Source organism: Schistocerca piceifrons, chromosome 4, assembly GCF_021461385.2.
Source record: "Schistocerca piceifrons isolate TAMUIC-IGC-003096 chromosome 4, iqSchPice1.1, whole genome shotgun sequence".
Taxonomy (NCBI): Eukaryota; Metazoa; Arthropoda; class Insecta; order Orthoptera; family Acrididae; genus Schistocerca; species Schistocerca piceifrons.
The window spans coordinates 527994238-528013735 of record NC_060141.1 but is presented as its reverse complement, the minus strand read 5'-3'; the positions used below and the strand labels follow the sequence as shown (position 1 = coordinate 528013735).

The 19498-nt window shown below is 43.5% G+C and overlaps 1 protein-coding gene across 1 annotated transcript in view; it reads left to right on the top strand.

Annotated features, from left to right (window-relative positions):
• Positions 1-13655, top strand: part of LOC124795982 (transmembrane channel-like protein) — a 194037-nt gene extending 180382 nt beyond the window's left edge. Inside the window, exon 10 of the mRNA XM_047260063.1 lies at positions 13260-13655. Within this exon, the coding sequence (XP_047116019.1) occupies positions 13260-13655 (396 nt within the window). The remainder of the gene's footprint in view (positions 1-13259) is intronic.
• The last annotated feature ends 5843 nt before the right edge of the window (positions 13656-19498 follow it).

The following is a 19498-nucleotide window of genomic DNA, read 5'->3' as shown; positions in this document are numbered from 1 at the left end:
GTCTTGATAAGGAATCACTCACTGTATGGTACAGCATCGGCTGCGATGAGGTGATGGTCGACCTATGACCCTCCTTGCCACTGACCCGCTCAGCGAGTGCTGTCACTGGACACCACCAGCCAGACGTCGGATGCTGGAGTTCGCTTCCCGGATGCCATCGCTTCCATAGCCAAAATTGGTCTAATGAGTTTTTGGTAAAGTAACTTTTTGTGAATGAATATTTTCTTGGAATTCTTGCAGCGAATATCAGCTTGATGTCCGTTTTTTCGTACAACTAGTTTATGTGATCATTCAACTTTTGGTCGCTTTGGACAGTTACTGTTAAATATTGTATTTTACGTTTACAGCTGTCCCTAGTGATTTATCACCCATCGCGTAACCAAACAGCAATGGATATTTCTTCCTGTTTATGCAGAGAACATTTATTGTTGTTCATCGTTAAATGTAGATTTTTCTGCGTTTCGCTACGTTTTTGTGACTTTGTGACTTTCTTTTGGACAACGGACGCTCTTTTGCACAACAGCTGCGTCCGTGAACAGGCTGCGAAGTTTTCGTTCTTATCAACTACAACATTCATACCAATGCCAATGGTAACGGTTCTACAACATTCCCTTTCGGCACTCCTAAAGATACTTTTGCGTCCGAAGATGCCGCTCCCTCAAAAACGACACTCTCCGTTCTACATGATAGTCAATCCTGAAACCAGTCACAGTTAGATCAGTTAATGTAATGTTCTTCTCGAGCACCTCTGTAGCAAAATAAGTAACTGTACCAGGCACAACTAGTTGTTACCACCCAGTTCACTCCAAAAACCCCTGTCCCCTTCATTGCACGAAGAGCAGGGGCAGAGATATGATTGCATTTTGGAAGCAGGGGTAAGGGAAGGCCTAAACTCAGTCTAGATTGTAACGTACAAAAACATGAAATTAAAAAGAATTGTGGGTACTGCCTGTCGTTTGTAATTAATTAACTACCGCCATAATTTACAATGCGCAAGTACCTCAAAAACACAAATTCATCTTGTGCTCGACACATTTATTCAAATAAACCTGAAAAAAGAATAACTGTCGTAGCTGATATCAAACACTTACTGAAACCTAGTATTTAATGTTTTTGATGTTACATAAAAACTGTATTTGAAATTATTTAAAACGAAGTTCCAAATTTCTTTACTAATGGCTGAACCCTATAACAGATCAACAAAATTAAAGCTGTTACCAAGTTTTTGAGAATATTGTTATGGGAAAACCTAATTACGCCAACATATCTAGTACACATCACTTAAAAAACTCAAAATTATGCTTATTTTTAGAAAACTTATTAAATGCCAGAAACATTTTTTAGCAAAAAACATTATTTATTTGTCTATATCAATGGTATCCGATCAAAATAGTCCCCATTAGATACTGTATAATTACGTCAACGCTTTTTCCATTCCCCTAATCACTTCTGGAACTCTATCTTCGGAATAGCTTTTACCTCTCGAGGCAATGCGATTTTAATCTCGCTTATGCTTGTAAAACAACATATCTTTCAGCGTTTCACGTTTTCTTTAGTTTTTGAAACAGGTAAATGTCAAAAAAAGTTACTTGGGGGCATTGCCTGGTGAGTACAGAGGTTGTCTGTCATTACAGCATCGATTTTTTTTTGTTCAAATGGTTCAAATGGCTCTAAGCGCTATGGGACTTAACACCGGAGGTCATCAGTCCCCTAGACTTAGAACTACTTAAACCTAACTAACCTAAGGACGTCACACACATCCATGCCCGAGGCAGATTCGAACCTGCGACCGTAGCAGCCGCGTGGTTCCGGACTGAAGAGCCTAGAACCGCTTGACCACAGCGGCCGGCGTCGATTTTTTTTTTATTTTGATCACTCTTCTGACTGATTAGGTGCAGCTCGCCACGAATCCCTCTCCCGTGCCAGCCTCTTGATCTCGCAGTAGCACTTGAAACCTACGTCCTCAATTATCTGCTAGATGCATACTTCTCTAACTCTTGCTCTACAGTTTTTAGCCTCTACAGTCTAGTACCACGGAAATATTCCGTGATTTCGTAACATATGTCCTATCACCCTGTCCCTTCTTCCTGTCAGTGTCTTCATTCTGGAGAGAAGCTCCTACCTCCTAGCTGCATACCTTGTCTGTTCATCTATATTGCAACCTCATTCTGTAGCACCACATCTCAGGCGCATCGGTTCTGTTCCGCTACGGTTTTCCCACAGTCCATGTGTGACTACCATACAACGCTGTGCTACAAAAGCGCATTCTTAAAATTTCTTCTTCAAATTAAGGCCTGCGTATGGTATTAGTAGAATTCTCCTGGCCAGGAGTGCCCTTTTTGCCAGTGCTATCCTGCTTTTTATGTCTTCCATGCTCCGTCCATCACGGGTTATTTTGCTGCCTAGGCAGCAGAATTCCGTAACTTCATCTACTTCGTGATCGTCAATTCCGATGTCTCATTACTTTCGTCTTTCTGCGATTTACACTCAATTCGTATTAATTCGTATTCTGTACTTATTAGACTGTTCATTCCGTTCAGCAGATCCTGTGATTCCGCTTCCCTTTCACAGAGGTTAGCAGTTCATCGACGAATATTATGAACAATATCCTTTCACCTTGAATTTTAATTCCATTCTTAAACCTTTCTTTTATTTTCGTCATTGCTTCTTCGATATATAGATTGAACAATAGGGGTGGAAGACTACATCTCTTTGTTACAACTCTTTTTAATCCGAGCGCTTCGGTCCTAGTGTTCCACTCTTAACTGTTCCCTCTTGCTTTTTCTACGTATTGCACACATACCCGTCTTTCCCGGTGTGTTACCACTATTCTCCGAATTTCGAAATCTTGCACCATTTTACATGGTCGAACGCTTCTTCCAGGTGGACTGTTCCTACGAACGTGTCTTGGTTTTTCTTTAGTCTTGCTTTCATTATCAACCGCAACACCAGAATCGCCTGTCTAGTGCTTTACCTTTCCTAAAGCCAAACTGATCATCATCTAACAGATTTTCCATTCTTCTGCGTATTATTCTTGTTAGCAACTTGGATAAATGACCTCTTAAGCTGAAACTTCCTGGCAGATTAAAACTGTGTGCCCGACCGAGACTCGAACTCGGGACCTTTGCCTCTCGCGCGCAAGTGGTCTACCATCTGAGCTACGGAAGCACGACTCACGGCCGGTACTCACAGCTTTACTTCAGCCAGTATCTCGTCTCCTACCTTCCAAACTTTCATATCAGCGCACACTCCGCTGCAGAGTGAAAATCTCATTCTGGAAACACCCCCCAGGCTGTGGCTAAGCCATGTCTCCGCTATATCCTTTCTTTCAGGAGTGCTAGTTCTGTATGGTTCGCAGGAGAGCTTCTGTAAAGTTTGGAAGGTAGGAGACAAGATACTGGCAGAAGTAAAGCTGTGAGTACCGGGCCTGAGACGTGCTTCCGTAGCTCACATGGTAGAGCACTTGCCCGCGAAAGGCAAAGGACCTCAGTTCGAGTCTCGGTCGGGCACACAGTTTTAATCTGCCAGGAAGTTTCATATCAGCGCACACTCCGCTGCAGAGTGAAAATCTCATTCTGGACCTCTTAAGCTGATTGTGCGATAATTTTCGCACTTGTCAGATCTTGTACTCTCCAAAATTGTGTGGATGATGTTTTTTCCGAAAGTCCGATCGTATATTGCCAGACTCATACATTCTACACACCAACTTGAAAGTCGTTTTGTTGCCACTTCCACCAGTGATTTCATAAATTCTTGTGGAATTTATCTATTCCTTCTGCCTTATTTGACCTTAAGTCGTCCAAAGCTCTTTTAAGTTCTAATACTGGATCACCTATCTCTTCTACATCAACTCCTCTTCCTCCTTCGATTGCGTCATCAGACAAGTATTCCCCCCACATCCCCAGAGGCCTTCATTGTAATCTTTCCACCTATCTTCTTTCTCCTGAGCATTTAACATCGGAGTTCCCATTGCACTCTTCATATTACCAGCCTTGAATTTCACCGAAAGCTGTTTTACTTTTGTATATGAGAACAGTCTTTCCGACAATCATTTATTTTTCGATTTCTTCACTTTTTTCATGTAACCATTTCCGTTTAGTTCCCAGTACGTCAGATTTACCTGATTTCTAAGTGAATTCTATCTCTGTACTCCTGAATTTCCCTGAACATTTTTGTACTTCCTTCTTTAATCTATGAGCTGAAGTATTTCTTCTGTTACCTGTGGTTTCTTCGCAGTTACCCTCTTTGTACTTATATTTTTCTTTCAAACTTCTGTGAATGCCCTTTTTAGAAATGTTCAATACTCTCCAACTGAACTGCCTGCTAAGCTACACCTTATCGCAGTAGCTGCAGCTTTAGAGAACTTCAAGCATATCTCTTCATTCTCTAACACTTCCGCGTCCAACATCTTTGCGTACTGATACGTCCTGACTAGTGTCTTCAACTTCACCTTACTCTTCCTCGATACTAAGTTGTGATCTGAGACTATATCTGCTCCTGGGTACGTCTTACAATCCAGTATCTGATTTCGGAATCTCTGCCTGACCATGATGTAATCTAAATGAAATCTTTCCCTATCTCCCTGCCTTTTCCAAGTATACCTCCTCCTCCTCTTGTGATTCTTGAATAGGGCATTCGCTATTATTAGCTGAAATTTATTGCAGAACTCAGTCAGACTTTCTCCTCTCTCATCCCTAGTACCAAACCCGTATTCTCCTGTAACCCTGTTTCATGCTCCTTATCCTACAACCGCAATCCAATCTCCCATCGCTATTAGGTTTTCTTCTCCCTTTACATACTGAATTCCCCTTTTAATATCCTCACATGCTTTCTTTATCTCTTCATCTTTAGCCTGGGACGTCGGTATGTATACCTGAGCTATTGTTTCCGGTGTTGGTTTGCTGTCGATTCTGATGAGAACAATCCCATCACTGAACTGTTCGGAGTTACTCATTCTGTGGCCTACTTTCCTGGTCATAACGAATCCCATTCCCCTTACACCATTTATCTGCTGCTGTTGATATTAACCTACACTCACCTCAGGATAAATCCTTATCTTCTTTCCACTTCACTTCACTGATCCCGACTATATCTAGACTAACCCTTAGCATTTCCCTTATCGGATTTTCTAGCTTCTCTACTACGTTCAGACCTTCCACCCCCTGATTTTTAGAACTTTATCTTTTCGTTGGTTAGTCAGTTTTTTCTCATGGCCCCATTCTCCTTGGCAGTCCCGTCCCTGAGATCTGAATGGGGGACTACCCCGGAATCTTTTGCCAATGGAGACATCATCAAGTCCCTTTTTCACCTGCAGGCCGTATGTGCTGTGGATAAACATTCTTTGTCTTTAATGCAGTCGTTTCCATGTCCTCGCGCCGTTTATCATTGCTGATTCTTCCTCCTCTAGGTGTATTTTCCCACCGCAAGGGCATGAGAGTGCCCTGAACCTCTGTACGATCCCCCACTCCCTTTGACAAGGCCGTTGACAGAACGAGGGTGACATCGGCCACCATTGCTGATGATTTTTATCCAAAGTTTAAGCGTTGACAGGGTTCGAACCCGGGACCGAGGACGGTTTTGGTTACTAATCAAAGACGTCCGTTATCGTGGTGCAAAAGCCACGAATCGTTTGTTCACAAATGAGGGTTTAATTTTTTTACCGAAATCCTTGAGGCAAACGGCGTAGAACTTTTAAGTGCTACTCTTTACTGATCGTTCTAATTTCTGGCAAGATCCCACGGTGCACGGGACATTTCAAATCGAAGAACACAGTGAGGATATCCTTGTATTTGACAGCACGTGTCGAGCTTATTTCGTTCATGGCGATCCAAATTTGTTCCATTGGCACGATTGAATCTTAGTTTCGGCATCATATCTGGAAACCTATGCTTCATCACCTGTTGTCACGTTTCAGTTCTTCTGTATTATTACTAGTTTATAGCGAGTCCTGGGTAGCTTACATTTGACACAATTTTTGTTACAAATTAAATAATTTTTGTATAGGTTTTGTTTCATGTCCATTATAATTATCCGGGCTGTTATGCCGTGGCGGTTGATGAATTCTGTGTCGATTCCCAATGTTTCGTCTCCGACTGCGGGAGACATTTTCAAGGGGGTCCGTAGCTCGATGGAAGGTCCAACACACCCACTGGCCCGCTACTGTCAGAATTCATCAACCGAACACGGCATAACAGCCCGGATAATTATAATGGACATGATATTTCCGGCCGTGGAAGTCTACATTTTAGTATAGGTTTTGTTTTCACGTTTCATACCCAAGTCATCCGAAAAAATACGTGGAGGAACCGTTGCTCGTAGTCGTTTCTTTCACCCTTTCCGTGATTTCATAGGCTTATGCATTGGGGCGTCCCGAGCATTCGTCACTTTCAGCGTCTTCAAGTCTTCGAAATGGTTGTACCACTCTTAAGCCCCTATTTTCTCAGAGTAGACTCACCAAACCAATACTTAACTTTTCTAAAACTTTGCTGCTCTTTATTCCGTTCTTATGACAAAATTTAATACAAATTCTCTGATTTATTTGGACAAAAATAAATACTCATTGATACTACAAAAACACATGTAAACTTTCTGGCTTATAGTTACGAATCGCACTGAATTTGAAATACTGTACCCTCATAATTCTGCCAAATGCTTATAGTTTTACTGCCACAACACTGTTTATATAAACGACTCGTGTAACGTTCTTAGTCGTACGTGTAACATAATGGATATACACGCTGTGTAGTAGTTCCCTTCGAACGACATCCTTCGAACTCCGACTCTAAACTATCTTCCACACGGTTGATTAATTTTTAATGTAATTTATTGTACCTCCGTACCTCCGTTACCGGTCAGTTTCAAAACCGCTATTACAGCATTTATACACATTTGAAATTTACGTATTTCACATAAAATAACTATTAAAAATTAGAGAACAATGAAAAATAAACCGCAAAAAATACCGTTACAGCACCACATGGAGACTTAACACACTTAACGGTCAAATGCTCGGCGAAGATAACAATTTAATCTATTATGTTTTGCAGTTTCATTGGTTTGAACGAAGTGCAGTGGTATCTGCGTCTACAACGATCATTCTTGATATCCTGGATATTCAGGAATCCAGCCAGATGTTCGCGTCGTTCTCGCACGATATTTCAACAGCGTGCCTCGCTGTCTTCTTCAGGTGCTACCTGATACCGGTCCTTGGGTCGATCGAGTCCCGTACTCGACTCGATCGACCCAAGGATCAGTCTTAGGTAGCACCTGAAGAAGACAACGAGGCACGCTGTTGAAATATCGTGCGAGAACGACGCGAACATCCGGCTGGATTCCCGAATATCCAAGATGTCAACAGATCGCCGGGAAATCATGAAGAATTACAAGATCAGTCTCATTTTTCTGTTATGTGTCGTAACTTCGCTATGCTGGTGGGTTAGAGGTAAGGGGTGGGGAACACATTAGAATCCCTTCCCGTCCTTCTGCCCATCACGGACTTCCAGATTTACACCGATGAGTCAAAATATTTACCACCACGGCCTCAACATAGACCGAAAGTCACCTGGTCGCGTAACTGGTACGTGACGCGGTAATCGGAGTAGAGACGAATGCGGAACCGTTCTAGCAACAATACGGGCGACAAATGGGAAAATCCATTAACATAAGCGACTTTGACAAAGGGCAGAGTGTTACTACCGACGCCTGACACAAACAAGACGGAAACGGTGAAGCCGGTAGGTTGCTTACGTGTTACTGTCGTAAGCCTCTACACAAAGTGGTTGCAGCAGAGTGAAACCACGAGTAGGCAACAAGGTGTTGATCTTTCACTCCCCACCAGAGAATGTGGAATCCATAGGCTTGCCCGCTTTGTAAAGCAGGATAGCCGGCGACCCGTGTCAGATCGTAGAATGCGGGAGCAGACACCATTGTTTCGGAGCACGCCGTCCAGCACACGTCGGTGAACATGGTGTCTCCAGCGGGCGACCGCTTCGTGTTCTCAATGTTGACCCAACGACGTGCTCACGGAATTGTCAGCATTGTACCGTAGATAAATGGAAACATGTCACCCGTTTGGAAACGTGTTATTGCTGCTCGAGATCTGTGGTCGTGTCGGGATACGCAGACATCCAGGCAAAGGGCTGCTAAAAACATGCACCGCCTCGTGGATGCAGTCCGTTGGTGCAGTATTATGCTATGGGGGCATTTAACTGAGCTTCCATGAGACCTGTGGTAGTAATTGGAAGCACCGTAATAGTTGTGCATTACATGAAAGTTGGTGCAGACGTACCAGATCTCTTCATGCTTGTTGACTTTCCCGACGGCGATGTCCTGTTGGAGCTAGATCACTGTCCCTGTCAAAATCGCCAGAATCGTGCTACAGTTTTTTTAGGAACGTGGTAGTGAAATACTGTTGTTGATGGTTCACCTGGTCTGAATCCGTTGAAAGACATCTGGGACACTACCGGACGCCTGCTCCATAACCAGAAACAACGAGCGCGTAGTTTACGGATATTAAGTGATTATGCATCGACACCTGGTACTTTACATCTCCGGAAATCTACGAACTACTTGTCGAATCAATGTTACGAATCACTGCTGTAGACCAAGGCGCTACTTACAAGGGAAGTTCCCCAGCGCACCCTCCTCAGATTTAGTGGGAAGATGGTCCAGTATATAGCCCGTCAAAAACTGAACATGTGGTCTTGGACTCGGACTGGAAAGGGGGAGATCCGTCTCAGAAACTCCCTCGCTGCCCATTTTTATTTTCCATAAAATTATTAACTGTCCGTCCGATTACTGACGTGTCTGTTCTCCTTCTGTAGTCTTGGCCACTGTCATACCATACACCAGTTAAAGAATATGAGTCCTGTGATAAGAATATATTACTGTCGCAAGTAAATGTGAAGAATAGTCAGAGCAGGCGAGATGCCGCATAGAGCAGTCGCAGAAATGAAAACAACAAATAAAGGGTGTGAAGTACGTTACAAGAAAGGAGTTCAAGAGTCAAAACTTTCCAAACGGAATGCAAGATTCATAACGTGTGTGTGACCTGGTAGTCAAGAGAAGGCAGGATTCGGTTACGATTGTGGACGGGGCCGTAATCAGTTACTACTGGTTGCCTTTTACAGTTACACACATTTATTTTTAAAACAATAATTCCAGACTCAACAATAAATACAAAAATACCACACATTGTTAATGAAGGAATAATCATCTCTGTAAATAATAGTGATTTCAACGCGTTACAATTTAGCATCACCATAAAACAAACAAGTAATGTTTAAAAAAAAAAAAAACAAGCCACTGTGATTACATGCCAAGAATGGTAATAAATTAAGAATGTTTAAGAACTCGCTGTAATTACAACCTACAGGTATTGAAATATTAAAAAGTAAGTGGCCACAAATTCAGCAGACGGTATCAGACGCCAGGAATCTCAGTAAGTAAGGTTTCAAGGCTTACCGCTAAAATACAAATCTCGAATTATTTTTTCAAAGCAAATGACCACAATCACGGCTGAAGGCCTTTCAGTCCAGGAACGGCAATTATATAAAAAATTTAGAAACCTGCTGTAAAACAGCAAATACAAGCAAAGGTTAATTAAAAGAAACAACCAACTGACCACCAAACGGGTGAAATAAGATTGATGGTAACCTTGTAACACAACCCTTACACTGCTAGATTTATTCCAGAAGGCGACCGGAACTATTAACTAGACATACATAACCTTCAATGTAGGCATTACAAGGTATGGTAATAATACAATAATAAAACACAAGGACCAGAGGGTGCTCCAGGAATCGACCTCTGAGAAGGTCCAGCAACAAACACTTTCGTGAGTGATGAGATAAGCAGCCAAGAGTTGCATTCACTTCACAAGTGGCAGTCTAACGAATGAGTAATGATAATCTTGCTGAAGCTACCTGACACCCAATAAACCAAACGCAAGAATGGAACAACACGCCAAAGCCGGAACCGGTGGACTGCACTACGCCCCCGGAGTACTGTGCCTAGAGTGCCCAGAACGAAAAAGGAATCACTACCAACAGAGTAGAAGAATCTAGAATCAAGAAATCTGTCAAAACTACACGCCTTACCGGTCAGCAGCGGCAAGGCGAGGAAATGTACACTACCGTTACATACACTAACCCCCAGGGCAGGAAAGTGGGGCGTTAGCGGTCACCAGGCAGGAAAAATACCGCTGGTTGACCTTAACAAATTGTAACAAGCTAAACGCAGTAAGCAGTAATAAGAAGTCGAGGAAAGCAGATCCGCCTTCCCCAAGCACTCCACAAGCTGCTCTTCGCCTCGGCGACACTACGAGCAGCAACACGAACCCAAGTCACTGGAGAAAAGCGAGATGCCACAATGGTGGAGGTTTCTCTAATTGAAATGTAGTCATCTTAAATCCTGCAGGATCTGGTTTAAGACGAGGTGGTGCATCCTTGCCTCGTGACCACAGCCCTTCCATCTGGCAGTCGATACGCGCCGCCAGTTGTTCTGGCGTGTTTTTTCACACTGCGCGGAAATGGCTCCTCCTGAGTCCCCAACCGAACTCTCCCACTCACACGACACGGAAAAACAAAGACGTCGCTCCAAAGTAGGTCAGCAGTTACTACATATCAATAACCGCAGCTGCTGCCACTAGCGGAGAGGCAACGCTTGCAAACGAGTGGCGCCAGTCAAGACGAGAAGAAGACAAACAACCGCAACCATGCCAACTAAATGGTACGGTCTGGCCTCCAGTGGAAACTGTGACGTCCCTTCCCTCCTTCTTCACTCGCTGGGAGGAGACGCGACTCGTAACGATGTTCGTCCCCGTCGGCATGACGTGGAACAGCACCTGTAACTCTCGTAAGAACACAACTCCTCGCGTGGCTTAGAAATATTCTGTTATCTGTCCGCAACAGTCTTCTCAGCTCGTGCGAACTGGTAAACTGCAATCGTTTATTTTCATTTTATGCCTGGTTAGTTCCGTGATGAAATAAAATCTTGATTCTTGATTTCATCATTACGGTCGCTTTTCACATCGTACATAGCGAGGATGAAATTTTGCTGCCTACTATTCCGTTGCTACCCCGTTGCTACGTCAAGTTATTACCAACGGTTGACGTAACTCCAGAGATAACTTATGTTGGAGTAAATGTTTTTTAATACGCCGTAATACTAGTTTAAACTAATCGCTTTTCACTGTTCATTATTCATGTACTCACTTAGTCACTTAAAATGTTTAAAGAGTCAATAAACTTGCATTAATACACATTTTATTGTCCGTTTGATGAGTTAGGCGACACGTATGATTTATCTTTTGACTCAGATTTTATTGTTCTTTCTGTAATTAATTGTTTGTCTCTACAACACACGCACAACGATATGTCATTCAAGATTAACTTCTGTTCAGTTCAGTAATCGTGACGCTGACGACAACTTTTGACTAATCGGCGTACTTGTCTTTCTTCGTGTCTTCGTTCTGTTGTGTCCTACTCAAGACTACGAATTGTTTTTCTGTCGTTGATCCATTGCTCTCAAGGTTCGTAACTGTTCATCAGTGCGAAGGCTAAGTCCGATAAACCAATACCACTCAACTGAAGTCTAACACTCGTCTTACTATACCGTCGCGTTGAGAACGGTAAAGGTTAACTTTCCTCACTCGAATGACTGAGGAATGCCTAAGTATCTACCTCACGAGTTATCAAACTTCCAAAACTGAAACAATCTAATAGCGTTTGCGTCCAGACAAATATCGCAAAAGTACTCTAGAGCGACTCAAGAGCAACTAACTAACTGAACATTTCCATATCCGAGTTGCATTGTAGTCGCACTGAATTTCCTTTTCGATGCTGTTACAACTCTCTTCCATGGTAAATGTTATCTTTGACTGAATTACTTTCTTGGTTTTAACTTTCGTTCATATGATTTTAAATTTATTCTATAGATGTTCGATAAAGAATCTGTGATGATCCTTTCCTTTTATCTCCCCTTTTTGTATGCTGTTCTCAGTATTTGAATGATATAAGTGTTAATCAAAATATTACCAGTTAAGATTTTATCGTCAATAGTTGCCGTCACTGTCAAGATGACTCACTTCCCTACTTTAAGTTTCCACAAAGTTGGATTGAAGAGTCCCTAGATAACAGAACGCAGCATGTCATTCTTAATGGAGAGAAGTCGTCCGAAGTAAGAGTGATTTCAGGTGTGCCGCAGGGGAGTGTCATAGGACTGTTGCTATTCACAATATACATAAATGACCTTGTGGATGACATCGGAAGTTCACTGAGGCTTTTTGCGGATGATGCTGTGGTATATCGAGAGGTTGTAACAATGGAAAATTGTACTGAAATGCAGGAGGATCTGCAGCGAATTGACGCATGGTGCAGGGAATGGTAATTGAATCTCAATGTAGACAAGTGTAATGTGCTGCGAATACGTAGAAAGAAAGATCCCTTACCATTTAGCTACAATATACCAGGTCAGCAACTGGAAGCAGTTAATTCCATAAACTATCTGGGAGTACGCATTAGGAGTGATTTAAAATGGAATGATCATATAAAGTTGATCGTCGGTAAAGCAGATGCCAGACTGAGATTCATTGGAAGAATCCTAAGGAAATGCAATCCGAAAAGAAAGGAAGTAGGTTACAGTACACTTGTTCGTCCACTGCTTGAATACTGCTCAGAAGTGTGGAATCCGTACCAGATAGGGTTGATAGAAGAGATAGAGAAGATCCAACGGAGAGCAGCGCGCTTCGTTACAGGATCATTTAGTAATAGCGAAAGCGTTACGGGGATGATAGATAAACTCCAGTGGAAGACTCTGCAGAAGAGACGCTCAGTAGCTCGGTACGGGCTTTTGTTGAATTTCGAGAACATACCTTCACCGAAGAGTCAAGCAGTATATTGCTCCCTACTACGTATATCTCACGAAGAGACCATGAGGATAAAATCAGAGAGATTAGACCCCACACAGAAGCATACCGACAATCCTTCTTTCCACGAACAATACGAGACTGGAATAGAAGGGAGAACAGACAGAGGTACTCAAGGTACCCTCCGCCACACACCGTCAGGTGGCTTGCGGAGTATGGATGTGGATGTAGATGCAGATGGGAGGAGGGGGGGGGGGGGGAGGTCGCGGAGTTTCCCTAGTAAGTAACCAGGTGATCAAAAAGTTTTGGCTCATCAGTGCATCTGGAAGAACGATAAGGAACGCCAAAAGTATTCAGCTTGTTGAGTTCAAGCACAGTTGTTGTCCTCTTGCAGACCGCAGACCTGGAGGACCTGCGACCGCTGATAAAGGGCATCCAGCAGCAGCAGACGACGACGACGCCAGCGACCGCCGCAGAGGGCAGCAGCTGCCGGCAGGTGGCCGTGCAGTGCCCGTCTCCCGCTGCCGCCGCGGCCGCTGCGCTGTCCCTCGGCCTGCTGCTCGCCTCCGGCTCGACGGCTCCTCCCCTCACCACAGACTTGGCCGTCCACCGGCACACCAGCGAAGGAGCCTTCACCGAAGCCACCAGCGACTTCTTGTCGACCTCCTCGATGCAGCTGACCGTCACAACGGAAGTCGATTACTTGCTGAACTACACCGAACCTGAGGAAGGAGAACAACAGAGCGTCTCAGGCATCTTACAGGTATGCCACACACAAATACAGTGCTAGGTAAATTCGGTTGGTTCGTTTACTTTGGGCTCTACATGTGTGCAACTTTCTACTGCACTGTAATCTCGTTTATCCGGGATAGATGAAAACGTAAGTCATCCTGATTTCCAGTAACATGGATAGTCAGGAAATTCAGAAGAAAATTAGAATGGTATTGGTTACTAAACGTCTCCATGATGAAGTGGCTCTTCGGATGGAGTATATTTATTTATTTATATTTTTTCATTTGTTCGGTGTATTTAAAACATATAATTTAAACCATATATAATATATAATAATAATTTATAATATAATAATTATATATATATATATATATATATATATATATATATAATATGTTGTTGTTGTTGTTGTTGTTGTTGTGGTCTTCAGTCCTGAGACTGGTTTGATGCAGCTCACCATCCTACTCTTTCCTGTGCAAGCTTCTCCATCTCCCAGTACCTATAGCAACCTACATCCTTCTGAATCTGCTAAGTGTATTAATGTCTTGGTCTCCCTCTACGATTTTTACCCTCCACGCTGCCCTTCAATACTATATTGGTGATCCCTTGATGCCTCAGAAAATGTCCTACCAACCGATCCCTTCTTCTAGTCAAGTTGTGCCACAAACTCCTCTTTTCCCCAGTTCTATTCAATACCTCCTCATTAGTTACGTGATCTACCCATCTAATCTTCAGCATTCTTCTGTAGCACCACATTTCGAAAGTTTCTATTCTCTTCTTGTCCAAACTATTTATCATCCATGTTTCACTTCCATACATGGCTACACTCCATACAAATACTTTCAGAAACGACTTCCTGACACTTACATCCATACTCGACGTTAACAAATTTCTCTTCTTCAGAAACGCTTTCCTTGCCATCCCCAGTCTACATTTTATATCCTCTCTACTTCGACCATCATCAGGTATTTTGCTTCCCAAATAGCAAAACTCCTTTACTACTTTAAGTGTCTCATTTCCTAATCTAATTCCCTCGGCATCACCCGACTTAATTCGACTACATTCCATTATCCTCGTTTTGGTTTTGTTGATGTTCATCTTATATCCGCCTTTCAAGACACTGTCCGTTCTGTTCAACTGCTCTTCCAAGTCCTTTGATGTCTCTGACAGAATTAGAATGTCATCGACGAACCTCAAAGTTTTTATTTCCTCTCCATGGATTTTAATTCCTACTCCGAATTTTTCTTTTGTTTCCTTTACTGCTTCCTCAATATACACATTGAATAACATTGGGATAGGCTACAACCCTGTCTCACTCCCTTCCCAACCACTGCTTCCCTTTCATGCCCCTCGACTCTTATAACTGCCATTTGATTTCTGTACAAATTGTAAATAGCCTTTCGCTCCCTGTATTTTACCCTTGCCACTTTTAGAATTTAAAAGAGACTATTCCAGTCAACATTGTCAAAAGTTTTCTCTAAGTCTACAAATGCTAGAAACGTAGGTTTATCTTTTATTATCTATCTTCTAAGATAAGTCGTAGGGTCAGTATTGCCTCACGTGTTCCAATATTTCTACGGAATCCAAACTGAACTTCTCCGAGGTCGGGTTCTACCAATTTTTCCGTTCGTCTGTAAAGAATTCGCGTTAGTAGCTGTGACTTAGCAGCTGTGACTTATTAAATTGATAGTTCGGTAATTTTCACATCTGTCAACATCTGCTTTCTTTGGGATTGGAATTATTATATTCTTCTTGAAGTCTGAGGGTATTTCGCCTGTCTCATACCAGATGGTGGAGTTTTGTCAGGACTGGCTCTCCCAAGGCTGTCAGTAGTTCTAATGGAATGTTGTCTACTCCCAGGGCCTTGTTTCGACTTAGGTCTTTCAGTGCTCTGTCAAACTCTTCACGCAATATCATACCTCCCATTTCATCTTCATCTACATCCTCTTCCATTTCCATAATATTGCCCTCAAGTTCTTCGCGCTTGTATAGACCGTTCAGCTTTCCCTTCTTTGATTAGAACTGGATTTCCATCAGAGCTCTAGATATTCATATAAGTGGTTCTCTTTTCTCCAAAGGTCTCTTTAATTTTCCTGTAGGCTGTATCTATCTTACCCCTACTGAGATAAGCCTCTACATCCTTACATTTGGCCTCTAGCCATCCCTACTTAGCCATTTTGCACTTCCTGTCGATCTCATTTTTGAGACGATTGTATTCCTTTTTGCCTGCTTCATTTACTGCATTTTTATATTTTCTCCTTTCATCAGTTAAATTCAATATTTCTTCTGTTACCCAAGGATTTCCAATATCCCTCTTCTTTTTACCTACTTGATCCTCTGCTGCCTTCACTACCTCATCCCTCAAACCTACCCATTCCTCTTCTACTGTATTTCTTTCCCCCATTCCTGTCAATTGTTCCCTTATGCTCTCCCTGAAACTCTGTACAACCTCTGGTTTAGTCAGTTTATCCAGGTCCCATCTCCTTAAATTCCCACCTTTTTGCATTTTCTTCAGTTTTAATCGACATTTCATAACCAATAGATTGTGGTCAGAGACCATACCTGCCCCTGGAAAGTCTTACAATTTAAAACCTGGTTCCTAAATCTCTGTCTTTCCATTATATAATCTATCCGATACCTTCTAGTATCTCCAGGCTTCTTAAATATAATAAATAATTTAAAAACATATAATTGTGTGGTCCAGTATGCAAAAACTGATAAATGATTTTTACTTGAAATCTATCAGTCACAGAGATATAAATATAAACTTTGATTTTTGACTAATTGTTTTAGAAAATTATTTCAAAATTGGTTTTACTTTTACGTAATTCGCAACTGAGCAGTAAAATCATCAAACATAATGGACTGATTTACTTCCAAGAATATTACTTGAAAACGAAAATATAACAGTATTATAAGTAGCCTCGGCGTATTTGTACTTTAAGAGCATGGACTCAGGTAATGAAATTATAGTGGACCCACACATCACTCGAAGAATACTCCTGTTACCATCTGATGTATCAGCACAGCATGGAATTCAACTTCTACACAACGACACAAGCGCAGCACAATAGGCTGTGAGGTGGTAGGACTGGACCAAGTCATACATCAGGCAATGACCCACGACAGTTGCACTGAACATTTATTTGGCACATTTAAACAAGACAAATAACAAATAAAACCGTTAACACATTTTTAAAACTACCATTTATTTGAGAGCAAGTTACTTCAAAATTTAAACATTCATAAACCACTGCACTTATGGCCTATTACACATTTAGTGAAATTAGTTAAAAATTATTTACTCAAAAACTACGATCAATCCGAAGAACAATTTACTAAAATTTAACGAGGAATTTAGTCTTTTGTTACTGCAGTGATTGGTATTACCAGAGTAATTCAGAGTACAGGCAACAACAAATCAGATACCATGGCACACAACCACGTTACTTAAATGGCAGGGACCCTACAATGTAGAATATAAAATATAAAATTTCATGTGACCAAACAACCTCGTGGGATTCAACAAACTACTCCCAGAAGCGGACGCCCGCCCACTCAACTGTTTCCAATACAGGCTCGTCATGGACCCCCAAATGGGACCAGCAACGGTCACGAATAGGCACGAAAAATTCCAGAAATAGTGGGTATTGACACAATAATTCATTACAGCACATCATCTTTAGAATTAATCAGCCCATTGATGAACATCAGCTAAGCAGTACAAATGTGCGTAAGGCCACATGTAACTCACATATAAACCTTAACGTATTATATTACCAACCTCCAACTTTCGTGGTACAATATGTCTGCTTCCTATTACCAGTGACAAGCGAAGAGAGACGGGGTCAAGAACAAGCTAGGAGTGTTCTTCTCCCTGATGCATTGTATAGTCTGCCCCGATAGCCGGGTGGTAAGTCGGCTTTCAGCCGTGATACCATGCGGACGGGCTCGGCGCACAGGGCAGCGCTCCGCAGGTGTTGGCTCTGAGCACTATGCGACTTAACTTCTGAGGTCATCAGTCGCCTAGAACTTAGAACTACTTAAACCTAATTAACCTAAGGACACCACACTCATCCATGCCCGAGGCAGGATTCGAACCTACGACCGCAGCGGTCTCTCGGTTCCAGACTGCAGCGCCTAGAGCCGCACGGCCACTCCGGCCGGCTCCGCAGGTGTTGTTTACACGCTAGCGCGCGGTTGCGTCGTTGTAGTGCATTAAAGTACCGCTACCGACCCGCCATGGCGTTCTCATATCGACAAGCTACAATCAAACTGACGTTGAACGCATCGTACACGAGACAGAAGGCCCATAAAACTGAACGGTTTCTCGAGACATCATGCACATAGAACAGCAAGAACTGACAGGCATTCATTTGTCTGTTGTATGCAGCACAGTGTACCTCAAACTGATTGAGGAAGCGGCCTGCGACAGTCTCCTCTAACGATTTGCAAACGGCTTTCGCTTCTGTCACGCAGACGGTAATGTGAGCGTGGTAGGAGTTGACCATGCTGGTCTGGGGGTGCGTACTGTGCGCATCTTTGAACTACCGTTAGAAGTTCCTGCCAACCTTGTCGTTGATGAGCTGCGGCCATACGGCACAGTTCTGAGCCACATAGAGGAGAAATGGAACACATTTGAAACGTACCCTGTCCTCATCGTGGTACGACAAGTGCGCATAGAACTTAAGAGGCACGTTCCATCTTATGTTTTCGTTGGTGGCTGCCGTGCAGTTGTTATATATGATGGACAACCGAGGACCTGCTCGGGCTGCGGCCAGGAGGGTCTTGTCAGAACTGAGTGCCTGCAGCGCCACCTCGTTCAGGTGCCCCGCAATGAACTTCCCCAATGATCCACGATGACCTCTCCCCGCTAACGTATGTGGAGGCGGCACGACATAATGTGATGGATGATCAAAACCTGCTACCACCTCAAGCCACTGCGAGCTCCGTTGGACAGTCAGCGCCGCCTCCGCCGATGACGGCGACGACGACGACGACGATGCAGCCAAACGGTGCAGAGGTTCCTGCTGCCTCCGTCCACCGCTGCTTCGTGGGCACCCAGCCGCCGTCACCGTCGGGATCGGACACAGGGATTCCCAACGACCGAGACCGTGTCGAGGCCCGCCCTCCAGTGGATGTCGAATCTCGGACCCGCAAGCAAAAATCACCCAAGCCACACAAGAAGAGGCGATTGTCAGTTTATAAAGGGGACAGGGATGTGAAGCCGGCGGAGGAAATCGACTTCGTTGACGCGTCTACAGTGGCAACGGATTCCAGTGGCTTCATTCACCAGAATGCGCCTGAGGATAAGGAACACACTACTACATCTGGTGGCCTTGAAAACGAGGCGCTTCGCGGCTCCTGTGAAAGCGACCAAACACCACTGACCTCACATTCCTCTCTTGGTGATTGGGCAGACGATATGGAGGCCCATGATGCACAGCACATATCGATACCTCCATCAGAGCCCATGGGTGACATTGAGCCCAGAGGGCTCTGCCAGTCAGTGGATCATCCGCACAGTAATGCACGGCATGCGGTTGGATGGCTATGTGGTGTGTGAGATCACGGTGAACTTGCGCCAGCACACTGCCTCTGCCACTTGATATGTCCCAGTCATACCGTGTGGGAACAGTCAATGTCAATGGTGTCCACTCCACTGTCAAGACCCGCATGTTACACGACATGATCAGAGCGGCAGACTTGAACATTGCCCTTCTCCAGGAGGTCCATCCAGAGCTGCGCTTAGACCTACATGGCTACACCACCTACAGCCTACCCTCTGGTGATGGCGCAGGAGGAACGGCCATCCTTCTCCGAGATGGCATAGACGGGACGGACGTGACATACTTGCCGAACGGGCGAGGCATCGCTCTCACACTTGGCGCAGTTCTCCTC